Source organism: Sturnira hondurensis, unplaced genomic scaffold (assembly GCF_014824575.4).
Source record: "Sturnira hondurensis isolate 20B ecotype Veracruz unplaced genomic scaffold, ASM1482457v3 Scaffold0004136, whole genome shotgun sequence".
NCBI lineage: Eukaryota > Metazoa > Chordata > Mammalia > Chiroptera > Phyllostomidae > Sturnira > Sturnira hondurensis.
The window spans coordinates 18654134-18681334 of NW_028076767.1; the positions used below are offsets into that span (position 1 = coordinate 18654134).

Genomic DNA, 27201 nt, shown 5'->3' on the forward strand with positions numbered 1-27201 from the left:
AGGTGGCTGCAATGCTACATGATGCCCTCCTCCCATTTTTAAGAAAAGAAGACTGATTACTTGCACAGAGAAGATCAAAAAAGATAGGCCTGACCCTGACCAGTGTCAGAGCTGCCGGTTCAATTACTAGTCAGGGCACATGCGCGAGTTGTGGGTTCGGTCCCCAGTGGGGGCTTGTATAAGAGGAAACCAATCCATGTTTCTCTCCCTCTTTCTCCTCTCTCTAAAAATAAATAAATAACATCTTAAAAAAAAAACATTGCTACTTTTGATTTTCATTTTTTCTCCTCTATTGTTTCTAAATATTCTGTAATGAGTGTTAACACTTTTGAAATAAGAGGAAAAATAAGATACATTTCCACGGAGATAACCCTTCTGCCTTCAGAAAGCTCATAGCCCAGCAGAGGTGCCACGCACTGTGTGTCTGTGTCCCTTTCCAAGGATGGGCTTCCCGGCTGGGCACGCCACCCACAAGGGCTTACTGCCACAGGACAAAACTGAGGGGGACCCCCAAACCAACCCTCGGTGCCTTCGCCGGGCCTCACATCAGCAGGCAGGGCGTGCTGGCACCATGTCCCCCGAGAGAGGGAAGCTCTAAGGCCCAGCGGGTCTCAGAGGCTTGAGGCTGGGGGAAGGTCTCATCTGAGGGACTCAAACAAGAGGCCCCAAAACGCCCCAGGGTGCCACCCAGCCCAGCAACTCCTGATGACCCTGCAGGAAAAAGGAAGCAAGACCCTTTGCTCTCCCTGGTGCCGGTTTCCTGTCTGCCCAAGAGGTGAGTAATGTCCGCTCCCCACCCCCATACATCCCTTCTGGAGGCCAGGCCTCACATTTTCCGTTCAGGAAGGGGCAGAGCAAGGGGCCTGGTGAAGCGCACCAAGGGGAAATGGAAGGAGTGGGCCCTCGCCGGGCGCTGCCTGCTGTGGCCGGGACCCTGGCCTTGCCACACCTCTGACGGTCCGCCTGCGGGCTCACCTGCCTGGGCGCCCGGCCCCACTTGCCTTTTCATTCATTCACTCATTCGTTCATCAGACACCAGCCCCGCCTGCTCTGGGCCAGGCCCTCTGTGGGCACTAGCGGCCCGGCTCTGGGTATCTAAAGAGAAGATGAGGATCAGAGGGCCCACTGGCGGTGTAATGACAGACTGATGTGCTGTTCCGTCTGAAGCAGCACCAGACCACAGTGTCTGTGGACAAGGTCTCCACAGCTGGCTTCTCCCAGGTGTCCTCCCTCCACCCGAACAGGCAGCCCCCGGGCCAGGGTGTTTTTCCAGGCACCTGTGATGAGACCTGAGCGCTGTCTGCGCTCAAAGGCCCGGAGTCTCAGGCAGCTCAGTGGTGGGTCCAGAGTGGACTTGGCTGTGTGCGGGCAGCACGGAGCGGGTCCCACTGGGCCCCTGCAAAGGCCAGGCTCTGAGTGTGTGTGGGGAGCCTGCTCTGGTTGCCAGGCTTCCCTGCCCATTCCTGGGCGGTACCGGAACAACTGTTCATTGAGACCTCATCCCTAAACCTCACAGGAGGTGAGGAGGTGCCTCCTCCTCACGGCTTTGGCACCTGCCAAGGAGGAAGAGGGCAGCGTCAGTACCTCCTGACTCTGGCCAGACTGCCCAAATCTGCTCCCTGGTCCTGTCACCGCTCCGGACATGAGACAAGGGTGATGTGCTTACTCACAGCAGCTACAGCCCCCCGTGAGGAAGTGCCTTGCAAGTGGTGCCCCCCGCCTGGGGCTGCGATTCCAGGGGGGCTGCAAGTGGACTATCAAAGAGACCTGTGAAGTGAAACCTGGCAGGCAGTGGTGGGCTTGGGGGCAGGAAAATAAGCCTGTTTCACGGCCAGCACGCTCCCACCGGCCGGTAAACCTCGGAAACCAGCTGGAGGTGGCTGGGTGGGGGGAGCCGGCCTGCTGATCACTCCTGCCTGGTCTCAGCCCTGGGACCTGCCCTGCCCAGGCGCTGCCTTCAGCTGCCTTTGTTACGACTTGAAAAAGGATGATGAGGAGGAGGGGGGCAGCAGAGGGCCCGACACGCCCCAGACGTGGACCCCCCCCCCCCCCCCCCTGCCTGCTTCTAGNACCCCCCCCCCCCCCCGCCGACTGCCTGCTTCTAGAATTGCTTCGGGGCCACACCACGGGCCACCAGCAAGGCCGTGGGAGTACCCACACCCTCCAGCTAAGAGAAAACACTCAGATGCTCAACTCTGGGATGCTTCCCTGGAACAAAAAGTCTGACTTGTCCCTGACAAGGGGCAGACCCACACCCCTCCTGAACAGTGTGCTCGAGGGCGGGTCTCCTCTATTCACTGGGGCCACACGTTCAGCAGGCCCCACCTCACGTGCCAGGCGTGCACTAGTGTCCCTGGGACAGCGCCAAGAGTGATGCTGACACAGTCCATGTCTCAGACATCATCTCTCCGACCCGCCACTCCCACGGAGGACCAAGGATCAGAGGGCATAGACCGAGCCATCCTGGGGGGGTGTCAGTGGGGCTGGGGAAGCTTCCGGATAAAGGCACATGGGCAGGGAGTGGAGGCCATGGAGGGCTGCAGCGGGGTGCAGAGGGCAGAGCCAACCAGGGCTCCTGCTGGGGCTGCCCCCACCTGGTCCTCCTCCATTAACAAGAAGGGACTTGGGGACACCCTGCAGCCCCCGACGGCCTCCCACTGCCTCGCCGACGGGAGCGGGATCCCAGCCTGTGTCCCCACGGCGAGTGCCTTCGAGAAGGAAGCTGGCTGCCTGCCGCTGTGGGGGCTGGAAGGCTGGACAAGGACTCCAGGCTGGGTCTGTGCTGGGCCAAAGCTGTTTGGGAAGCCACTGCTCTGGTCAGACACGGCAGTCACCAAGAGATCTGGGGCCAGGAGGGGCAGCAGAGACCAGGCCAGCAGGCTGGGCGTTCTCAAGGCCCTCGACCCCCTGCACCGGGTCGAGGTTGGCCTCTGGCCAGCACATCAGCCCACAGCCTCCAGACACAGCCTCTGATTAAATAATTAAATTGATGGTATCATGGTCAACACCATCCTCCCTGTCTCCAGCTCTGGCTGCCCGCCCTGATAAACACCCTTGTCCTGTCAGCAGGCCAGCCTGCCTCGGCCCCAGCACCAGAGCCCAGGGGGACCTGAGTGGCAGGGACTCAGTGTGGGCAACATTCATGACCACTCCCAGGCTGGGCACCCCCGCCCAAGGCTCCTGTGGGACCAGCTGCAGGGCATGCCGACCGCACCAACCTCTTTGCCTCTCTCAGCTTCATCTTCACGATCAGCCAACCTCCGGGCAGTGGGCCAATGGTGCTGAGGAAGCCCTGTGACCTCCACGGAAACATACTCTTCTGCTCCCTGATCCTGGAGGCCGCCCCCCCCAAGTCACCAAATTCCCCCAGGAAGTGTCTCTAGCAGAGGTCAGGCCCCCAGAGGGTGGCTGGGAGGAACAATACCACAAGACTTTTTTGAGAATGAGTTGGGGCAATATGGCCCCCCATCAGTCCTACTACTCTGAGGTTTTTAAAAAAGTGTTCTGGATCCTTCTTGAGACGGTATGATCGACACCTTCCCTGAGCTGTCCTGGAGGAGCCCGTGGTGCAGCCTGTGGGTGTGGCTCTCAGGCAGCCCTGCTGAGGAGGGAGGTCAGCTTCAGGTGCTTCCCAGACCCAGAGCCCCAGGCAGCATGCGGCTGCCCCGCCCGGCCCCCACCTGGTGGGAACCCTGAAAGGCAGCGTTGGTCAGGGAGGCTCCAAGCACAGGGGGTCCTGCTGACCTTTGTCAGCGAGGCACAAAAGCCTTTTCTTCCCCTCTGTGCAGTAGCTCTGCACCCTGCTCTCAAAGAACCACCCTCTGGGACCCCCAGCCCCTGGCCCAGCCACCCCAGCTGCCTCCAGGCCGGGGCTCCTCCCAGACAAAGCCGGATTCAGGCCCGAGAAGGCCGCCAGAGGTGCGCAGTTCTGCCATGGAGATGAACTTTGACCCATACTGCAAGGCTCCTAGCCCGTATTTACTCTTTAAGGCTAACCCGTTTCACAGAGTTAACATTACTCCCCTTTTAACCCTGCACCTCCCTCTCACATTCCGGGCCCCGACCTTCGACCTCTCCTAATTGCCAGCTCTACACCCCAGTTCCCTGAGGCCTGGTGTGGCTCATCCCCTACCCTCAGTTACCTCCTCCCTGGAAAACAGAGCTCAGCCAGGAGGACACTCTGGCCATCGGTGCCTCCTGGGGCCAGCAGCTGCACCTGGCCGAGGCAGGCCCTTTGGCCCTGGGGCCCAGCACCCCAGCACCCCAGGGCCTCCACAGGCGAGTTCTGGGGCAGGCTCCTGGGTGTGACTTCTAACCCCAGCTCTCCCACCCCAAGAAGGGGGTCTCTGCTCTCAGGGGGGCTGCAACAGACCAGCTGGCAGGCCCTAGAGGGTGGCGGCGGGGGCTGGGGAAGGGAGAGTCCAACAGCTCCTCATCCTGGGCGGTGCCTCATCCCAAGGCGCTGGGGGCACCCTGCCCCTGCAGCCTCCCATCAGAACTGCAGAAGCCCAGCCCCTGTTTCCTCTGTTGGGCAGTGGAGCCGTTCCGGGCCAGGCACACTGTTAACCTCCCCAGACCTGATCATGGTGACTTCGAAATCCACATCATGGCAAGCAAACCGCATGACGCCCGTCAGGCTGCCAGTCCCTGAGAGCTCCATTCATTTACCTTTGGGAGGAATGACTGGTCTCCCTGGAACCGGGAGCTGGGAAGTGGGGCCCACAGAGATGCTGAGAGCACTGGGTGAGGGGCAACTGTAAGCCTGGGCCACCCCCAGATTCTCAGGCCTCTGTTGTCTTGCATAGCCTCTCCCCCAGCAGCCACTGAGCAACACTCACCGTCCTCTTGGCTGTGGAGGTTCTGCGGGCTCCGCATCCTCTCGTCCTGGCTGGGACTCAGGCTGGAGGCCAGGTGTGGGTCAGCTGACATCCATGTGGAGTCGTTCATATCAAAATCTTCACTGCTCACAGAAGTTTCATCCTGATCAGGGACAAAGAAGGTGGGGGTTTAGCAGGGATGGGCTCTCAGCAGCCCCCAGGCAGCCTTATGGGGAAGCCTAGGACCTGGGGGCATTAAGAAGTGCCCTGTGGACCACAGGGAGCCCCCAAACCTTGCAGAGGGGCTGGGTTGCTCCCCTACCCCCCCATGGTAGTGGCTTGGGCTCTGGTTCCTGTCGGAAGCCAGAGCTGAGGGCCGGCACTCTGTAATTGAAGACAATTATGAGGTCTCGCATCCTGTAGGGGCGGATGGCAGAGCCTGGCTCTTACCCTTGTGAGCCAAGGTTGAAACAGGCACTGTAAACAAGAGCCACGGCTCCCTGCTCCCTACCCAGCCTGGGGAAGAGGGGTCACTGTGCGCAGGGCCAGGCAGCCAGAAGTGGGCAGCAAGACATGCCGGGCACCTCCGAGGCCGAGCCAATGGCCACACCAGGCTGCCGCCTGACTCCCATGGAGCATGCATGGAATTCCTTTCTCCCACTCCCCCAGCCCAGAGGACATTTCTGTCTTCCTTCTTCCTAACCTTTGCTGTGCTTCAAAGATATGCTCTTGGGCAGCTTCCAGAGCTGAAAAGGCCAGCCCCAGAAGTGCAGAGAAGGAAGGGGGTGGGGCAGGCGAGGGTTCAGATCAGACCGCAAAGGGGGTTCGGCCGGAGGGCCTGGGGGGCCGTCAGGGCCTTCCAAACAGCCGAAGGGCCTGCTGGAGAGGACCACGCCCGCCTCCTCTCCCCTCACTGGCTTCAGTGAGCCCTTGGCCAGTCATCCGGGAACCCCCAGGGTGGGGCCCCTTCAATCCAGCCTTCCAGTGGGAAAGGACCCCACCTCCTTCTGGCCCAGCCTCTTTCAGGAGCAGCAAGCAACTGTGTTTGGGAGCTGGCTGTAAAACGCGAGAACCATGACCCAGCAGCTCCCACACCCCAGGTCTCCGGCTTTGCCCCCTCCCCTGTCCCCTCCAGCAGCATACAAAGGTCTCTGTGGGCCCCCAGTAGAGACTTCTGACAGAGCACCCCCTCCTCCACTGAAGCCCCTCCCTCCAGGCCTCCTCACAAACATCTCTTTTACAGCGAGCAAGCACACTTTAGTCTGAACTTTCTGCTGCTGCCCCTGAGGCAGACACATCTGCCCTCCAAGTGCCAGGGAACCAGCGTGGTTTAGCCTCCATTCCCTCCCCCACGGTGCAGGGCTGGCAGGGAGCTTCCTGGAATTTACAGCTTCTGTGCGACACCAGTGTGTACCCTCTGTGTCTGAGTCTACAGGACGTGAGTTGGGCCAGGTCGCCAGCTCTGCCCAGCTCCGGGGCCCCCATACAGCACACTCAGAGCCTCAGGGGAGGGAGACCACGTGGCCTCCCCGTCCCCTGTCCCCACACACGCACACGTGTGCTTACCCTGCCTCCCTGCCACTGGCCGCCTGGCTCCTTATACACAAGCACAGCCACCCACACTTTTCCTTGGGTGAAAACACACTCACTCATATTTGCTTAGACAGTGTTCTCACGCCTGGAGGGACACACGCACATTCAAAAAGCTCTCTCTGGCCCTGACAGGTGTGGTTGGGCATTGTCCCACAGACGGAAGGGCTAAGGGTCCACAGGGCACATGAGAGAGGCAACCGATATTTGATGTTTCTCTCCCTCTCTTTCCTTCTCTCCAAAAATAAATTTAAAATCTTTTTTAAAAAAAGCTCTCTCTGCACAAAGGGTCCAAAGGGACAACAAAATTCTCCCCTATGCTCCTTGGATAAAACCTGACAGTGTAGAGGGAGCCTGGTAGGTGGGAGAGAAGGACCCTTGGCAGTGCAGGCCATCCGGGCTCTGGGAGTCAGGAGTCAGGCGGGACCTGGGGCATCCCCACTTGGGCCCGTGCTGCTTCCTGGCTGCCCAAGGGATACTGTGGCCTAGGTATGACCTGAAGTCATGGTAGAGGAGGCAAGCCTTCTCCTGGCTCTGGGCATTGTTGACACATTCACTATTTTTTTTAGAAGACTGAGTATTCTATTAACATCTGGGAGCACTGCCTACTCAGAATGCTCCATCTGTTCATTCGGCACTATTTACTAGATACCTACTACGTGCTAGTACCTTTCCAGGTGCTGGGAAATTCAGCTGTGGACAAGTCCTGGTCTTCCTGGTGCTCCCTGCCCGGGGGGGAAGCTGGACAGTCAGCAAGAAACACATGGCTGGGTGGCCACGGAGGCCCTCGGGGGGTCAGGGAGCATTGTGCAGAGGCCCATAGGAAGTGGGGATGGCAGCTGTGTGGCAGTCTACATGCGGGCGCTCCAGGCCCCAGCACAAGCTGGTAGATTTGAGGGGCAGCCGCACAGGAGCGTCCCTCCCAAAGCACACATAGCCTTGGGCAGGGCTGGCCCTGGCTCCAAGATAGGCTCATGGAGTGCTCCAGTAAACACACGGGGTTCTTTCTCACTGAGGAGCAGGAACAAGTCAGAACCTCTAGGTGCGGCACTGAAGGCACTCCCACGCTCTAGCCCTGTTCAGCCAAGGTTAAAACTAACAACAAAAGTCAAAGTTTATCATGTGCCAAATGCTCCCCTTGGACCCTCTCATTTCACCCTTACTGTAGGCCGCCAGCCCCATTCTACAGATGAGAAAACTGAGGCTCCACTAAGTCACTCACTCACCCAAGGTCAGGAGCTAACAGGTGGCAAGGCCGGATGCGTACAACCCCGAAGGCCCAGACACACACTCCTTCCTGCCTCCAAGCCTCTGCTCCGCTGCCCCTCTCACCTGGGCTGCCCACACTACTGTGGTGCTCTGTGACCCAAATTCTAAACACACGCCACCTCTCTGCCGACTCCATCTCCATCTCCATCTCCACTGCTCCTCTTCTCACACAGTCTGTCTCCTGCACCATTAGCCCCAGCAGTCAGTCGGGCCCATACCCTCGGCTGTGGCACACCAATACACCCTGGGTCTGTGCCCTGTCTCTCCAGAAAACCTTAAACCCTTTCAAGAGTGGGGACTAGGCTGTATGTTCCCAGAGCCCCCTGCAAAGCCAGGGAGATTCACCGAATTGGCTAAATTGCCTGGCATGATACTGGTGTTTAATGACAATGTGCCATTAGTTTGACAATTAAGTTGGTCCCATTGTTCACAGTTCGTGAGTGGAGACCATGTGAAACCTGGGCCCTGGCGGGCGGGCTAGCTGGCCAGAGGCAGCAAGCTGCCTTGCAAGGTCTCCTTCCTACAACAGATCACTTAACTGCACCAAAGGGATCCCCCCAACCCCTCCCCATGCCCTGGCAGCTCAGATTGGGAAGAGGTGGGCTGAATTTTACATTGACATTGCAATCACCTAAAAATGAAGGGCAGCCAGTGCCCACACGCAAGGGGTTTCGGGGTAAGGGTCTTACAAGATTTCCTTGCAACAGCCCCCCTCCAAAAAGCAGGCACCCATGCCAGGCCTTCCTCTACTCTAGATCTGGCATCTGCCCCAGCTTCCCCAGGGCTCCGTGGCCAGCAGCAGACCTGGGGTCGGAGGCCAGGCAGTCTGCCCAGAGCCCACATCACAGCGCCACCACACCAAGAGCCTCCTCACCACACTTCCCCCCTTCAGTTGGAAGAATCACATTCCTTAACAACGTATCTCAAGATGAGACCCAAAGGGAACTCATGGACGATGAAACTCTATTTACACACACGCACCCACAGGCTCACTCTCTCATTTAGAGCCAACACACATACATTGAGCATATACTACGTGCTGGTGTGGTGTCAAGAACACAGATGACTAAGGCAGGCTCATTTCCCCCTGGACCTTATCTAGGGAAAGAGAAATGCCGAGAGAGAAGGGGCTGCGGACCCCCTGCACGGTTATTCTATGGTCAATCTCACCCTTCCTAGCCATTTTCTTCATGGCCCCCAAGGTTTTGCCACACGAGTCCCTGTTTCGTAAGCAGCCGTTCTAAGATTTTGACACTCCTGCTACAGCAATTTTTTTAAGTGAGCAATCAAGTCCATTAAGAGTAAGATCCAATCAGACTTAATTTCCACACCTTCGCTTTCAGGGCTGATCTAGGAGAGCAGCCTTCCCAAGACCCCTTTGCAACTCACCTGCTAGAGCAGAACCCCCCTTCCCAGCTGCAGAGGGGAGATGGTAACTTCACCCACTTACACTGAGCCGAGGCTCCAGGGGCAAGTTAATTACACACACTGGCAACTACCAGCACACACAGTTCAGAGCCACCAACAACTGTGCAGAGGGGCAACACAGACCCAAGTCCAGAGGGACCTGTAGGAGGCGCGTGGTGCAGGTTTGCAAGTGGCAGGGCCACACGCCTGTGCTTACACCTAGGGTGCTCCCCATGCTTGCCCAGAGGTCGTAAGTCATGAGTCAGGGACTTCTTGCTGTCCTCTCCTGGAATTTCAAGGCAATCTGGTCTGCTAATTTCTCTCTTTCTGTAAACAAACTTCAGTGAAACTTTCATTTGAAATGTGTGTACCATCTATTACTTCTGGGCCCCCCTCTCCAGTCCCCACGTGACTGGCTGGCCAGCTGCCCCACTCCTCTTACCTCCGCCCTCGGACACCCTGGAGCCTGCAGCCTTGCCCATGTGTCGGTCAAGTCCACCATTTATTCAGCACCAAAGGGCCTGAGCCATTTGGGTCCACAGAGTGACAGAGCCAACCGCCCTCCTGAAAAGGGAACTCCAGAATGGGAGAGGGCAGGTGGGCAGCCCCCAGCCAGCCCCTGGGACACGCCCCAGCCTGGGCACAAGGAGAGGAGGCTGCCCTGCTCTTATCTGCAGTCCAAAATTCATGGGCAGGTTCAGTTTCTCTCCACCCAGGTCTGAGGCCCTTCCTCCTCTGCAAGCAAACTAGCACCAACCACTGCCCAGCCCAGGAGGAGGAGAAAATGGGAGACCAGAGGGGAAATGGTGGAAGCGCGCCTGTATCCATGGCCTGTAACCACGGGCAGGTGCTATCAGTAACCTGATTATTTTACAACTGGGGTCAATTTCTCGGGAACTGGGTTCCTGGTGCCTCTGAAGTTGAGCCATTTGCATCCTCCAGGACAGGGATCCTGGGGCGTGCCTCACACAACATTTTCCAGGCCTTTCCCCAGAGCTGTAACTCTATCTCTGCCACTTGCCTTGAGAAAGAAAAGGAGGAGGATTTGCTGAGAATTTCGTGCAACTGTAAGCCACAAGGCCCCTGACCAGGAGCCTTGGGTGTGTATTTCAGAGGAGGGGCAGCGGGTAGGGATGGGCAGGGGGTGCTTCTGGGCCGAGCAGAAAACAGACCCCTCTCTGCCCAGCCTCTGGGTCTGTTTGATGAGAGGTTGAAGCTCCTGCCAAAAGACCGCCAGGCCGGCCGGGCAGTTGCTCCAGCACCAGCTCTGTCCAAGCAGGCAGGTACTGGGATGCAGAAAGTGAGCACCCCCTTCGGGAACACCTGCAGGCCTTCCAGGTCCTGGACATTCTTGAGTACGAGGCAATTCCTCCCCTTGTCTTCATGTCAGCAAGCATTACACACACAGCCTTCTGAGCATGCCAAGAAGGTACTGAACCACATTTGACCCCAACTTAACCACTCCGGTTCATCAGACGGCTTATTAATGGAAGATGAACCCCACCTGCCCCCCTTCCGGGATCTAAAGTAGCCAGGGCTCAAATCCCTGTCGTGAAGGGACTGCACACGTAAAACCCTAGGGTGGTCTGAGTCACCCACCACTCCTGGCTGCTGTAGGGTCCCAAGGCTGCTGCTTCACGCTACATCCCAAGCCCATCTGGCCATGAGGGTAGGAGGCCAGCCTCCTAGGGACACACCCTGTACAATTCTAGTCCTTCCTGCTAACACAGCTCCTCTGCTTACAAGCACAGCTCTTCTGGGAAATGTGGAGTGGGGAGGGCTGAGACACAGCCAATCACCTACAGCATTTTAGGTACTCTCGGTCTCTCTCTCAAACACACAGGGCCTGCCAGAAACATATTCACAGATACATGGGAATGCTCTGTTGTCCTTGCTGTCATGGACGCTGGATGCTGGGAGTGAGCATTTGCAACACCTTCCTAGTAGTGTATCGAGTGTAAAACAGGCTTTTGTTTCCTAAGCAAAGGCAACTGGCTGTTTTCCCAGCACTCCTCACCACGAGGGCCTCATTGATACCCCAGGCCCTGCCATTAACAGGGGTCTCTTTAAAAGGAGGCTAGAGAGATGGGCTTTAGAAGACAGGGTTCTTCCAGGCAAAAAGTAGGGCTGGAGAGGAACCACTGTGACACAATGCCCTGCAGGAGTTTCTTTCCAAGAAAAGGGCCCAGACCAGACAAAAAAGTTCTTGAGCAACTCAGGGACAGTCCAGCACCACATGGCCCCACGGTGGCCCAGGCAGGGTAAGTTCCCCAAAGTCAGCCTTCTCAGCTGGGGGAAAGGCCCTGGGGTGCCTGGCTCCCAGCTTCTGAAGCAGGAAGGTGCTGAACGGGGCATCACCCAGCCTTGATGCAGTGGGTGTGGGAGGAGGTGCTGTCTTAAAACCCTCATCTGTAAAACAAGCCCAGCTGGAGCTGGGATTAGACAGGAGCTTGGTATTATTCAAGGACACATTTAGGCCCTAATGGTTTTCCAATGAAGGGGTAATTTACTACCTGGGGGTTAAACTACCCCTGGGGCCCGGCCATAAGAGGCCTTTCACCCACACCAACCCACAACCCAGAAGCAGGGGGCCCCTGGTTCCATCCACAGATGACTCTCCCAGAGTTGTGAGAGCCCCCCGCCCAGTCTCCCTGTCACAAGCCCCACCTGGTGGGGCCCCGGCTGGGGTTTCCAGCTGATTCTGGGATAAGTAGGGCTTTATCTCAAGGGAGAATCTATTTCAAGCCACAATCCTTCTCAGAAAGAGGAGGAAATCACAGAGTCCAAACACCATTTCAGGTGAAATCAGGAGGTTATTAATCTCCCCTCAGAGCAGACAGAAAGAAAAATCAATGTTTTAGAGGTGGGGGGAAGATTCCATTTGAATTAATGGGTTTGTGGCTTCTCCATTGATCTGCGCCTCTTCACACTTTCTTTTTGTGCTTTTGTGTTCTTGGGGAGGAAGGAGGGAGAAGGCAACGGGGAGGAGGGGAGTGGGCCTCCGAGAAGGAAAAGGACGGTCTAACCTTAACCTTTCTCCAGGAATAATGCTAATTAGCGAGGCTTAATGAGAACTTCCCTCAGGAAGCGTCGCCCGGTAGGGCCGACCAGACTCGGGCAAACGGAGCTCCAGGTGGGAGCAGCGGGCGTGGGGGGGGGGGGTCAATTCCGAACCCAGCAGCTGTAATAAAAATGGGAATGGCACTCCCCAAGCCGCCCCACGACGAAGTGCCTGGCCCAGAGGACCAGGTGAAGAGCGGCGAGCGGCGGTGCAAATCTAACTTCACCCGGGCGCGCGCCCTCACTCCGGACAGCTGCTCCCGCCCCAAGTGCCCCTCACGAAGCAACAGCCCCTTCGCCAAGGGCGGCCGACGCCCCCGGCTTCCGCTCCCACGGTACACCTGAGAGGGACACCGGGTCCGCTAGTTCCGAGCAGGGACCCGGGCCTGGCAAAGTGGGCTCAACTCTGCAAACCTGGTCTCAACTCCCTGCGCTCAGGCGGGCAGCCCCTCCCTGCCACTCAACGCTTCCCGTCCTCACATCCCTAAACACAGTCCACTTCCCTTCTCGCGGCCGCGGGCGGCAACCCGAACCCGGCCCCCACCCGGCCGCCCGAGGACGGCTTCCTCCCCGGGACGCGGTGCCCAGCTCGCTGCAAACGGTGTGGCCGCCGCACAATACCGCGGCGCGGCGCACACAATCACCGCCCCCCAGGACCCGCGGCGCGCGCGGCCCCGGAGTGGAGTGCGCCCGGCGACCCCCGGCACTCCGAGCTGGGCACACCTCTCGGGCACCTCACAGCCCCCGGAGTGCAGCCTTCGCGGCCCCCACCACTCGGTCACACTCCCCGCCCCCCGTCTCAGCCCACTCCGCCCAGGGCGCAGCCGCTTCCCTACGCCCCCCTCCTCAGCCTTGGCGCAGGAAGCTCCCCCGCGTCCCCCTCCCCGGAACCCCCGGCCCCCCGCCCCCTTAACCGCAGCTCAACGGCCGGCGGCAGCGGCAGGAGGAGGGGGGGCGGTGGCCAGGGGCCCAGAAACTGCCCGATCCCGGGGATCTGGGCCGGACTCCGTACCTGGGCGGGAGGCGAGGCGAGGAGGAGACGGGCGGTCGGGCTCCGCGAGTGAGCGGCGGTGACAGCCCCACAGCTCCAGCTGCTGCTGCTGCTGCTGCTGCCGCCGCCGCGGCCGCCCGGGGAGAGGGGCTGGCACCGCCGCGGCGCGTCACTGCCCGGCCCGGGGGCGGGGGTGGCCAGGAGGAGGGCCCAGGCGAGCGGCGGCGGCAGCGGCGGCGCCGCGGCCGAGAGGGAGGAAGGGGGAGGGGGGCACCGGGCACGGGGAGGCGGGGGAGGGGGGCGGGACCCGGCACGGGGCGGGGGCCGGGGGAGGGGAGCGCCGGGAGGGCGCAAGCTAGGGGAGTAGGAGGAGCGGCAGGAAGAGGAGGTGGAGGGCGGGCGAGACGGAGGAGTGGGCACGGGGGGAGGGGGAGAGGAAAAGGAGACACCCACGGAGAGGAGAAAGGAGGGAGAGGCGGGCGGGGGGAAAAGAGAAGGAAGGAGGGGGTGCTGGTCCAGGTAGGGGGGGTGATGAGGGCGCACTTGGACGCACAGCCGTGCGCTTCTGGGGGAGAGCGCTCTTAAGGGGGAAGCGCTTCGAGGAAGATCCTAGCCTGGGGCTGGGCCGGAGAAAGAAGGCGGTGGGGTCTGTGCCCTCCCCTTGCTCTCGGAGGCCGCCGTCTTAGAGTCTCGGGTGGGGGTTGGAGGGCACACAGCCGGCTCTCCGCGTTCAGGCCAGGAGAGAAGAGACTTGGCCCAAAGAAAGTGACTCAGGCACCTTTAGGAACTCCCAGCACCCTGGGGCCTTCGGGCAGCCCTGGACCCCCGCGCGTCTCCCAGTTCCCGGGGGGCGCGGGTCCTCGCTGGGCGGGGCGGCTGGGCTGGGGGCTGGGCCCCTGGGCTGCGGGAGCGAAACCCAGGTCTAGAAAAGCCGGGCACGTGGCTGGCTCTCTGCCTGGCCCCCTATCCCACCTCAGGGCCCCCTTTTCTTGATCAAGTTCAAGCTCAGGCTCCTCGGCTGGCTGCCCACTCCCCTCCCCCTCCCTCTATTCCGCACCACCTCGCCTCTTCACTCTTCCTTTGTCTCTTTCCCACCACTTATTTTACACCCACCCCTGCACCCCTCCTTCCTCCAGGCGGGCGCTTAATAGTCCAGACTGGGCTTACCTGTCCCACCCAAACATTTCAGCATCCCGAGAGCTTGCCACTGGCTCGGTCCCGGCTCCCTCCCACCGGTCATTGTGCTCCTCTAGACCACTCGGTGCGAGCTCCTTACTGAGCGCTAGCTACAGTTGTAAAGTAATAGGGTAATACCAAGAATGCAGCTCTATCCCAGACCTAGGCGCCGCACGGTACGCGGAAACACAGCCTCGCAGGAGGGGGACGACCCACGCAGATCGTAGACGCCGTCCTCCGCGCAGACACACCTCATCAGCCTGAGGTGCTAGAGAAGGGGGCATGGGGCGTCGCGGGGTGAGAGTGGGGGGCCCTGGATCTCCAAACTAACCTCAGATTCAGCCTGAAACAACACGCTGTTCCCAAAACAGCAGAATTAGAACCGACAGGGAAGATGGGTCAAGGGCAGGTGCCCCCCCCAAATGCACACCCTCCATTACATCGGGTCAGTCTTCAGAAAAATCTTGTGCTTTAATAGGGCCGGGGAGCGGCTCTTGTGGAATTCTGTGAGAAAATGGCCAAACACCAAAACAAAACCCAATAACGATCCCACCTCCTGGTTCCTCGGGTCGAATCCGAAGAGGAAGGGCAATTTCTACTGACTTTACGCTACGACTCATTCACAGTGGAACCAACAAAGAAGAGAAAACGAGACAGCCACTGCAATTGTTTGCAATTTTGAAACTGCCTTTAACCTACCAACTTTTTTTTTTTTTGTAAAATGCCTTTTTTCTTTCTTCCATTGAAAGCTTTGCATTGTGAACAATCCGAGGTAAACAAGTCTCCCTCTACAGGTGAGAGTTGGAAGTACAACAGCACAGGTTCAGAGCTGAGTATACTCACCCAATTAGAAAAATTAAGAAGATGACAACATACTGAATTAAGGCACCCAGACTCCCACACACACACACATACACACACATGCTGAAGACTTTTGTGTCAACATACAACTCATATGTCACTCATCAGCACCTTTTATCCCTGCAATCAAGTGTGTTTGCAAACCAACTCTCTCTTCCCGGCTTTCTGTGATGTCTTCACTTTGCATCCCCCGTGGTGGGGCACCGTTTGGAGGCTTCGCTACCTGAAAGGCCACACGTGTTGGTGCCCGATAATGACGTTTAGAATTAGTGGCCACAACTCTTAAGTTCATCCAGGGAGGTGTGGGTGTTTCAAGGACGGAATCTGTCCCTCCTCACTCCAAAAATGAGAAATCCAGGTGCAGGATTGCCCATCTCTTCCCACCACGTTCCTAGAGACCTTCAGAGACTTCCCCTGGCCTGAGTCACTATTTCACAGTGGTGGTGGACATCTGGGCTTGAAATATAATGCCAAATCCACCTGAAGTTCAAAGGTGGAATTGAGCCCAGATAACCCAGTTCTTCTCCGAGTAATAAAACAGAGATAGTACTGCCCAAGAGGGCAGAGCAGTGATTTTCTCTGAGCATGAAATGTGAACTCATCTACCATCCTTCAGATAAAACAGGCCCAGCCCGGCTCTACCCACAGAAGCAGTTGGGAGCCCTGGAGTAACCTGGCTGTTTAGCAGCGCCGGGAATTAGGCGAGTTTTGTGTGTGCTGAGGCCTGCAGAATCTCCTGCGGGAGCCTCCACTCCTTGAGTAACCCTGTGCAGACTGCTTTCAGCGTCCTTGTGCCTCTAGACAAGGCCCTCCATCCTTAAAGTGGCCACAGCGCGGGTCCTAACGAGGAATGGCGTGACCCAGTTTTCTGACCACTAATTCTCCCAGTGTTGTGTCCCAGTCTGGTGGAGGATCATGGCAGAGAAGGCTGTTAACCGGCTGCTTAAGGGGGCAGTGCTGCCTCCATGTCTCCTCCAGGTTCGGCGACAGCGGGTGCTTTGGTGAAGGCACAGCTGCTGGGCCACTTGCTCCGTGGTGCTTCTTAAGCAGCACCCCCTCCTTGTAGCTTCCTGTGTGAAAGGGCCTGTCCACAAGTGGGGACCTAGTCTTGGGGACCAGGGGGGTATTTTTTTTACATTTTATTTATTTTCATAGAGAGAAGAAAGAGAGGGAGAGAAACATCCATGTGAGAGAGGAACATCAATCAGTTGTCTCTCACGGGCCCCCACCTGGGGACTGGGCCTGCAACCCAGGCATGTGTCCCGACTGGGAACTGAACCAACAACCTCTTGGTCCACAGCGTGGTTCAATCCACTGACCCACACCAGCCAGGGTAAAAACAGGGGGTTATTATTGGGAATAACAGGATCTTAGTATGACTAGAGCAGATGCTGTGTAAGCATCTCAAAGCGTTAAAAAAAAAAAAACATTTATCCCTACAAATTACACATTAATGACAGGAGGGAACATGTGCCTGCATAATGGAGAGATCCGCCACACAGGCCTCAACCAGGGGATCCAATTCAACAAAGCGGGGCCACCTGACACGATGTGCCCCCCTCCTGAAGGGATGCAATAAGAGGGTACAGTACCACTTAGGTCGTGTTCTCCCCCAAATGCTTAACCTAGATCTGATCATAACCTGCATCTGTCCTGAACTCTCAGAAGATCCACTGTTACTAATTTGACTGTCCTAAATCATGAGACGAAGGAGAAACAGCAGCTACACGCTGAGTTTGAAGCCTGGTTGGATCTTGGACATAAGGATTGAGGTGGAGACTGTGTCAAGGAGAGGCAGAGGATGGGAGAGTGAGGGGTAAGGTGGAGACGGGCTGAGGGGGGAGACAAGTGTGAGCTCTGGGCTGAGTGGTGGGGGAAGGCCACCATGTGCCCTGATGCTGGGATGGCAGAAGTTGACAGCTGGGTGAAGACCTGGGGCACAGTCTTTCAGGAGGAGAGAACAGCCAGTGTAAAGGCTCTGAGGTGGGAAGGGGCTTGGCAGGTTTGAGGAATAGGAAAGTGACGGATGGCAATGGGCGAGGGGCCGCGTGGTGGGAGGTGAGGGTGAGGAGGCCCGCGGAGCCTTGTCCACCACTGTGAGGTGGGTGCACTTCATTCTAAGAGTGGGCAAATGATGGAATGTGGATTATGTTTTTAGATCAGAGGAGATGAGAGTATAAGGAAGCAAGAGCAGCAACGGGGAGACCAGTAAGGAGGGCTAGCCAAGAGTCTAGAGAGAGAGTCTCGCCAAATGGGATCGGTTCAAGTTCTGGCTCTGATACCAGGCAAGTGACCTTGGGCACCATACTTAAACCTCTGTGAGCTTCAATTTCCTTATCTACAAAGTGGGTAGTAAGGTAGTGTGTTTAATGCAGTATTTGACACCAAAGTGTCCCCTCTGAAATGAGAAACTGTGGTAGCCAGCCTCCAAGATGGCCCCCAATGATCCCCACTTCCTGGTGCCGCACCCCACATCCCCATTAGAGAACAGGCCTGCGAAACCAACAGGGTCATAGGGAACTGAGGGTGCACGACTTCAGAAGTTAGGCCGTGAAGCCCTGCTTGGTCTTTTCCCCAGGAGTACTTGGTGAGTGGGGACTTTTATCATCACCAAGACTCTAAATGGTCACAGTGACGGTCATAGCCCTCTCTGCAAAGGCTGCACCAGTTTACTCAGCTGCCAGCAGCGTCTGGCGGGTCTCTCTGCGCTGCGAGCCTGTCAGTGATTAGTATCAGCAATCTCTTTTATCTTTGCCAATCTGAAAGGTGAAAGACGGCATCTCTTGGTTTCCTTTGCCCTCTTCATTTGGGGGCGTGAGCATGTGTTCATGTGTATCACGTTCATTGGTCACTTTTCTTTCTTTTCCTCCCTCCCTCCCTCCCTTCCTCTCTCTAACAATCTGTTTATATTCTTCGTCCAGTTCTCTNGAGCTCGTCAGTGATTAGTATCAGCAATCTCTTTTATCTTTGCCAATCTGAAAGGTGAAAGACGGCATCTCTTGGTTTCCTTTGCCCTCTTCATTTGGGGGCGTGAGCATGTGTTCATGTGTATCACGTTCATTGGTCACTTTTCTTTCTTTTCCTCCCTCCCTCCCTCCCTTCCTCTCTCTAACAATCTGTTTATATTCTTCGTCCAGTTCTCTATTTGGATACTTTGGTTGGCAGTTCTCTTTTTCAAATTTTTGTAAGGAGTCTTTGGAAATGAAATTAATCTTTTATCATATATTTTACAAATATGTTTTCTTTTTGTGGTCCTTTTATTTTGTGTATGAAGATTTTTTTTGCCATATGGAAATTTTATATCATCCCATTAGTTTTTTTTTTCCTTTAGGGCTTTAGGGCTTCTGGTAAAAACAAAGTTTTTTCCCCCCACTTTAAGATTATAAAAGTAATTCACCCATATTTTCTTCTAGAGCATTTATAGCTTCATTGCAGTTAAATCTTTATTCCAACTGTAATTTATCTGCATATAAGTAGTGAGGTGCAGATGTAGCTTATTTTTTAATGGCTATCCAAGCTGTCCCAATGCCATCTTTTAAATAACTCATCTTTGTCCACTGATTGGAAATGCCATCTTTAGAGTACATTAATTTCCCATTATTTTTGGAATTGTCTGGTCTATTCTATTGATCTATTCCTGTCCCAAGAGAACAGCTCTGGAGTGCACTGTAATATCTGCCCCCATGAACTCTCCCCACCCCAGCCCAACAAAGACAACTGAACCCGCACACAGCAGAGAGGCACCCCGAGTGAGCACACTTATAGAGAAAGGAGCGGTGTTTCCACCTGAGGGGCCGGGCAAGGGGGAGGTTCCTGGAGGAGGTGACATCTACTCTGAACCAAGAGAGGGCAGGAGGAACGTGACAGGTGGCAAGTGGGGCAGGTGTCCAGGGAGAAAGAGGAGCCTGGATGGAAGCACTGGCTGTCTCCCATGTGCCGCATTCAAAATACTCGACCTGTGGGGTGGGTTGTAGCGCAGCCCATCCATTTATTCTTCGCATCGCTGATTTTTGCACCAGTGGCTGCAACTTCCTAGGCAGTTTGACACCTTTTCCGAAGTCTGGGAGACACAGTCCAATACTGTCTCCTCATTCCTTCTCCGTTTGGATAATTTCCCACGATGAATATAACGAAAAGAGTCTGACTTGTTGAGATACACTTTCCTAACAGCTACAGTGAAGTTCAAATTAGTTTCATCAGTCTTTCCAGGAATGTGTTGCTCTAAAATGTCATCGGTTAATCTCTGTTCACGTCACCCTCCTGCTCCAAAACCTTGAACAGCTCCCAGCTGCTGGCAGAATCAAGATCCAGTTCCCCGGCCCGGTGTTCGAGGCCTTCCCCAGCTCTGCTGGCTGTACAGCCCTCTGTCCCAAACTGTGGACTGTGCTTCAGACAGACTCACCATCTTCGGCCCCTCAGCCACCCATGTGTGACCCTCTCCATGCCTTTGATCACACGTGCTTTCAGGCACAAGACCTTTCCACAGATGTGTGTGAACCCACTACCGCATGCCAGGCACCTTAAGTCTGAATGAAGCAATGAATAATACAGACACAGGTCCGCCCGTGTGGAGTCTGCAGGCCAGCGGGAAAGAGATTAAACAAATGGCCACAGTTTCTGGTCGTAGGATGTAAATTTGGTTGGTACCTGGCAGTTGTGGGGCCTGCTGGGCAGGAAGCACCCAGCATGGGAGGAGGACACGGAGGATGCTGAGGGCCCCACGGAAGATGTGACACCTCGGTTGGGCACTGACGGACGCATTCACCAGGGGGATGAGGCTTTGGGTGGTTGGCAAAGACACCGCCAACCCTGCCAAACCTAGGTCCCCCCAAGCTCTCGATGTCAGTCTCACAGACCAGCAAGCTGGCTCTGGGGACGGGCCTCTCTCAGTCTTCTGTCACTTATTGCCCTGCGTCACTTCCTGCTTCCTGTGTCACACCTCATTTCCACAACTGGAAGTGAGCTCTCAGGAGCTGGGACAGGCTCTCTGGTGGCAGAGTCCCTTGTGGCACCCCACACGTAGTAGGAACTCACGGCGGCATGACTTGGAAACCTGTCCTGCCCACTGCCCAGCACAGCCCTGAGGTCTGCGGCAGAACCCAGAATCAATCACACCAGCCTCAGCACAGCCATGCTTCGTAACTCCCACCCAGTGCACTCCTACTCTTCCCTCTCCCTTCCTTCCCAGCACCTCTGGGGAGGCTCAGCCAAAACCCAAGGCCAGACACAAACCGGCACTTGCCCTCTGAGATGCACATCCACCGGGAACGAGCACCAAAGGTTGGTCATAGCGCTGTTCGCAGCAGCCCCAGGAACCGACCAACAGGGAGTGGACGTCGTGGTGCATGGGCACCTGGAAGGATACTCAGCAGCAGGACAGCATGAACCGGCTCTGCACACCTCAACACAGACGACTTGCACAAACGTGCGCTGGTGAGCAGAAGTGCGCACGCCACGTGACTCTTTCACGTGAAGTTCAAGAGTGGGCAAACCAATGTATGCTACTAGAGGCCAGGACAGTGGTAGGTCACCCTGGCTGAGGGGTACTGACTAGAAGGGGCACAGAGGGTCTTTGGGGTGCTGACAGTGTTCTATTTCCTTTTTTTAATCCTCACCAGAGGGCCTGCTCATAGATTTTAGAGAGCAGGGAAGGGAGGGAGAAAGAGAGGAAGAGAAACACCAACATGAGAGAAACATCAATTGGTCGCCTCTCACATGAGCCTCAACTGGGGACTGAACTTGCCACCCAGCCATGTACCCTGACTGGGAATCGAACCCTCAACATTTCAATTTATGATTCACCGGGTGTCGCTCCAACCTGTGAGCCACATTGGCCAGGGCTGTTCTACTTCTTGATCTGAGAATTGGTCACAGGAAGTAGATTCAGTCTGAAAGAATTCACTGAGCTGTCTACTTAAGGACATGTGCTTTCTTCTATAGGTATGTTATACTTCAGTAAAGGTTTGAAAAACAAAAGCAAAAAGCCAAGACTGGTTCCCATGGCCCAGCAACTCAGAGCTCAGCACAATCAATTGCTGCGCCAGCACGGTGCTGGGTGGAAGTACATGTTACCTTATTTCATCAGCCAAATAACAAGGTCAATATTCATTGCCATTTTACACCCACAGAGTAGGGGCTCTTCGAGGGAGATTAAATGACTCACCCAGTCACCCAGTAGTAAGGATACAGCGCGCAGGGGGCATGCCCTGCTGAGGCGGGCCCCCTGGGCTGGAATGTGACGCTCTGCCCCACTGGCCTCCAGCAGGGCAGAAGGAGGAAGCCACAGCGCAGCCAGCCCGCGGTCTCCCTCAGGCTGGGACTGGGAGTGGGCTGGGGCTGCTGGAGGCCTGAGACCTCTGGCCGCAGCCCAAGGCTTCTCCGTGCAGCCCCTGAGGGAGGCTGTCGCTGGGGCATCTGCCGGATGGTCTAGCTGGCTCTTCAGCAGTTGACTGGGCAGGAGAGGGCCCCTCTGCGGGCTGTATAGTGCTGACTTCATCTGCTGCACCGAGAAAGACACGGCGGGAAACAGGGAGCAGGCTATCAAGAGAACGGGACAGACAGCACTTCCCGTTTCGGCTGAAATCCTGCGATGACAGAGCCCACAGGTGGCGTGTGGGTGGGTGGGTAACGGCTGAGGGTTCCGGAGCTAAAGCTGCTGGGCGCTGGAGCCTTGAGATTGGTGGTCCACATCCAGGGTGGGGGAGCAGAGGAGGGAGTGGCTGACTGGGGGGGTGTTTTGTTTGCTTTTCCTTAATGTGACCTCAGACAGGTAGGTGACTTCACCACTCCAAGCTTTGGTTTTCTCATGTCTAAAATAGGGGACAAGAGGCCCTGGCTGGTGTGGCTCAGTGGAATGAGTGCCGGCCTGTGAACCAAAGGGTCACTGGTTCAATTCCCAGTGAGGGCGCATGCCTGGGTTGCAGGCCAGGTCCCCAACAAGGGGCACATGAGAGGTAACCACACATTGATGTTTCTTGCCCTCTCTTCCTCCATTCCCCTCTCTAAAATAAAAATAAAATAAAATAGGGGACAACAGCAGGGACTTGTCTCTGAATGGCTGTGAGCCTACAGAAGGCTGGACTGGTGCCCAGCACAGAGCACCTGCCCAAAACTTCGTGATCATTAATGATGGAGATAATGTGGAAAAGAAGTAATTAGTAATACAGACATCAGTCCACAAGCATTTGTTGAGCCCCTACTATGTGCTGGCACCTGACCCAAGTGCAGGGACTGTCCTCACGAAGCTGACAGCCTTGGCTGGTCCTCACCCTGGCTAGCACTTCCCCCTTTCTCTTCTCCCTCCCCTTCCCTTGGGAAATAACAGCATTAATGCTGGAGGGAGAGGGCTCTTCCTCTCAGTAACTCTATGACTTTGGTCAAGTCACTTAAGCTCCCTGAAACTGAGCCTCATCCCCCGTTCTCTGAGACCTGACACACACAAGCCCCTCAACCATCGTTCCTGTCCTCCGCTTTGCCTCCCCTCCTCTCTTCCGCTTCCTTCCCACTTATTCTCTGTTTCTCTCTTTTACTAGTCTTTGTCCTGCCGTGTGTGACGTGTGTGTGTGGGGGGGGTACCTGTTGTGAGTGCTGTGGCACTTGGCAACTTAACACCCAAGAGCATTGTCAAGCCAAGTTCGTTGTGCCTAGGCCATGGCAGATACTGTGAATTAACTTACCTGACGCCCAGACTCCACATTTCTCCCTTTCCTTTCTCAACTAGAAAGAGCTGGGAAATGTAGTTCTTTCTTGCCCAGTCTCCCTTGCAGCTGGGGGTGGCCATGTGACCCTGTTCTGGTCAATGAGATGCCAACAAAAGTCTATTGGCAACTTTCCGGAAAAGCTTTTGCTTTGCTGGACTAAGCTTATACCACCCCTTCCCATCTTCCTATCAACTTGAATGTGGACAAAATGGGTGGAGCAACAGCAACCACCTTGCAACCATGAGGAAAAGGTCAACTAGGTCACAGAGACCCAAACCCAACATTGCCAGCATCGGCACTAACAGTGGCCCCCCCCATTCTTGTTTTAGGAGTAAAAAAAGCTTCATGTTTTGCTATGCAGTCAGCTGGGTTTTTACACTTTTTACTCAAAAGCATCTCTGACTGATTCACAGTCCTCCCATTTGTGGATGCACCGGACAGCAAGAAACCCCACTTCCAGGTGGCCTTTTCTCTAGAGTGTTAGCTTCTTGAAGAGACTGAGAAGGGGGCTGTGTCTGGGCCCCTGTGGAGTGTACCGTGGTTCTTCGGGAAGCCAAGCACTCACTTCCATTACCTACGGACCCTGCAGCAGGAGCGCAGAGGCCAAGGCTCTGTGCAGGCACGCCTGGGCACTTCCTGAGCTGCAGCGGTGTCCCTGTCAGAGCTTCTTGTTTCGGTCCTCGTTTTGCTTGAGGTACTTGAAGCCATTCCAAACATCTAAGCCTTAAAATGACCACGGGCCTAGCAAGGCACGGAGTCTGTCACTCATTTCTGCCGGGGAGAAAGCTGCAGGGGAGAAAGCAGTGCCCAGCCTGAGGTCGGGTGCTTGTGGCCGTGCTGGGCTGAGCCTCTCTTTGGCTGTGTTCTGTACCTGGCCCGAAGCGCAGAGCTACCCAGGCCCTGTGATGGGGCACTGCTGAGAGGTGGAGAGGGGCTGCCTGGGGGCAGGAGGAGCGGGTGGGAGGAGCTCTGGTCCCCTTTCTCAGGACTAGGAGCTCTGGTCCCCTGCCACCTGTGACGTACCTGCCTGTGGCTGACCCTGGATACACTGGACTTCCTCCCTGAAGAGTTTCCTTGAAGAAAGGGTTTCCTCTGTCAGAAAGCCAACTCTGAAACCCACCAGAGTCGGACCCACGCCTCCTGCCCCATTCACAGGGAAACTGCAGCAGGAGAAACGAAGGTCAGACAGCTGGTCGGGGGCAGGGCCACCCCTAGAACGAGCCACAGTCACTGGGCGCCCTCTTGAGTGCTTGTCCCTACTCGCGATCACCCCTGATTACGCATTGGCTCTCGCCTGTCAGAGGAAGATGCCACATAAGGCTTGACATTGCACGTGCAACCTCGGTACCGGCTAGCAGGCCCTGACAGCGCTGTCAAGATTAGCCCAGGCTTGCCACCACCTCACTCCCTCTGCCCTAGTCCCCTCATTGTTCCTGCCCCAGGGCCTTTGCACTCACTGTCTGCTCCACCCAGAAAGCCCTTTCCCCTTCATCGCCACAGGGGCTGCCACTTCTTATCATCCAGGTCTGGGCTTGGTGCCCCCTCTGCCGAGACCTCCTCACCCACAGGCACAATCTATCAACTGGCCCTGTTTTCATTCTCTGCCCTAAACTCCCCACTTTTGTGTATCCTCCCCCCTGCCCATTGACCTGTTTATCACCTCTACAGCCTGCAAGCTCCCTGACAGCAGGCCTCTTATCTGTCTCCTTCACTGCTGAATGCTCAGTGCTTAGAACGGGGTCCAGGACACAGTAGGAACTCAAGTGATTTCTGAATGAATGAAGGAGGACCATTTTTAAAAGCCATGCAAACGCTGGGTCACAGGGAGGGCAAGGGTCTGGTGGACGGTGAGCAGAAGCCTCTGTCTCCTGCTGAGTGGAGGTGGGGGAGTCACCAGCCCGCCTAAGGCCCATTAATGAGGTAAACACAATCACAACCAGGAACAATCTTGGCTGTGCTTCTGTGAGTCTACCCGAAGCCATTATCTCTAATTGATCTCTAGACATCAGCTGCTGAAGCCTCGGAAACCCTCCTGGATCCTCCAGGTCTGGTTACAAAGCCACAGCCCACCCACCCACCGAGTGGGGCAGGGTCTCCTGCAGCAGCTCTTTGCTGGGAACCATCTGGGCCCCACACGAGGAGGAACCACCAGACTGGCGAGAGTCAGGGTGGGCCACGAACCCGTGTAAAAGCCCAACCCACACGCACGCTCAACCACCAGAGGCCAAGCAGCCTGTATTTCAGAGCCTTAAGTCTCTGCAAAGCCACAGAGGGTCTTGTCCTCAAAAACAGGTGACAAAGAGGGAACACCGAGAAAAAAGTGCTCTGCCCAAAACATCCCACTTGCTCTAGATGAAGGACACATTCTGAAAGTTGGAGACAGGAGATTAGTTATTAAAAACGCCAACAAAAATCCAACCGGCCTTAGCCACAACACACCAAGGCCCCTCTGGGTCTCAGTCAGGCCAGGGCCCAGAATTGGGGGGGTCACGAGGTCAGCAGTAGGTTCAGTGACCATCTGGACGTTTCAAGCTACCCCTTCCTGGCTCAGCGGGGAGAGGAGAGACGCCGCCTTTCCTGTTGGGTCTCCCTCATCCTTAGACACAGAGCAGCAGTCAGCCGCCCAGGGTGCCTCGCAGGCACGTTCACAGCCAGAGCTCCGCCCCCCATTTACGGAGGCCCAGGTAGCAGCGCCTGACCTTGCCCCTGGCTTTTCCCTTGACACAGATGAAGCGTCCCAGGCCAGCCCTGCACGCAGGATCCTGCTCGTGGCACCAGGCAGCTCTCCTGCCTGCGTCAGTAAATTATGGGCACTGCGTGCGTTTCTTCCTGGATAATGAAGTTGAAAGGCCACATCTGCATCCTTGCATGTGGGGGGTGGATGTCGGCCGCCTGGAGGGGGACTGAGTCTGTGGGAGCTGTTGGGGACAATGAGCTGTTTTGGTTTGGGGGTATCCACTACCGGCTACTGGCTCTCAAGACCGGTTGTCAGCTGTTTTCTGCCTTTGTCCCACACGCTTCAGAGAAGCAGGGAGAAGGAGGAGACGCAGACCTCTCTGACCCTGGGCTGCCCTGACGGTGCTCATTCTCTTTGAGTGTTTGGAAGCTGCAGCAAGTTTCCAGAAAGCACCTGAAGATGCTCAACAATATATACTGATAACTCAAATAGTGCCCCCAAAACAAAGATGTTTGACAACGGGTTTACACTCCTCTCTCGTCTTCTCCAAATAAAGGTTGCTAAGAAAACATTGTCTCTCAAGTGCAGAAATGCCCTATTTTGCCTGACACTGTCTTTAGGAGGAGGGGGGCACTGGGCTGTCAATGTTTACAGCCCCCAGATTCCGTCACTGAGCTCCTGGTGGTCCCAGCACACAGTCCCCCATTTCTGCATGAACAGAAAGGCCTGCAGTGAGAGCCTCTTGTCTACACGGTCGGATCAACGGTGCCTCCACAGTATTTTTACCCCCTAAGAAGGGCGTGCAAAAAATTTGAGGCATTAAATAATTTTTCCCAAATAACTTTTTTTCCCAAGCCAAGGAAACTTTCAAACAGAAAGACAACAAAGAGGAACCATTTTTAGTAAACATTAAACCACATTAGTCCCAAAACTTAAAATGGTGTGAAGCTGGTACACGACCAGACAGAGACCAATGGACTGAACGGAGGTAGATTCGGTTCCAGATGGAAATTTAGTAAATTACAAAGGTGGTAACTCAAATCGGGGGGAAGAAAACAGATTCTTTAATGAGGGAGGCTGACAGAAAAGGGTGAAGCAGTTTCCACATTTCAGAACACACCAACCAGGACAAGGTCCAAGTGGATCGTAGACTGAATATGAACAAGGAAAACACGTACATATTTTGCTCTGTCCACTGGGATCGTCTCAAAGAAAGCATGCTCCGGCAGCAATAAGCACACCCAACACTGGGGTCTTGGATTTCAATACTGCTCCCCAGTTTAAGGAGTCAGAGCTCCTTGGAGACGTGGCTGATTCCAGGACTGGGCGGGACATATACAAGATGAGCCTGGAGCATATTGTAGTCCCAGAAAGTAAAGAAATATTAAAACAAAATAAAGTAGAATAAAAATCCTACAAAAAACAAACCTAAAGAAAAAGTTGGGGAGGGTATTGTCAAAATAGCACAGGAGCCAACTGAAAAGGTCCCAAAGGCCAAAGCTAAATCAATTTAAGCAATAAAATGAAGAAGTATCTAATTATAACCCAAATATAAAATAAATAACCACAAAAAAGGGTTGAGGGAATTTATAAATGAGCAAGGAGAGAGAAATCTCCCAAGTACAAGAATTCCAAATATGCATGTGGACACTT

The 27201-nt window shown here is 55.6% G+C and overlaps 1 protein-coding gene across 3 annotated transcripts in view; it reads right to left on the reverse strand.

Moving 5' to 3' along the window:
- Positions 1–27201, reverse strand: part of NOL4L (nucleolar protein 4 like) — a 123333-nt gene that overhangs the window by 22982 nt on the left and 73150 nt on the right. Inside the window, exons 1-2 of one of the 3 annotated variants that reach the window (XM_037043853.1) lie at positions 13156–13360; positions 4839–4980 (exon numbers count right to left, since the gene is read on the reverse strand). In XM_037043853.1, the coding sequence (XP_036899748.1) occupies positions 4839–4947 (109 nt within the window). In that variant the 5' untranslated portion in view covers positions 4948–4980; positions 13156–13360. Of the gene's footprint in view, positions 1–4838; positions 4981–5267; positions 5290–13155; positions 13361–27201 lie in introns of those variants that run through there. The other 2 variants (XM_037043855.1, XM_037043852.1) reach the window with 2 other exon arrangements.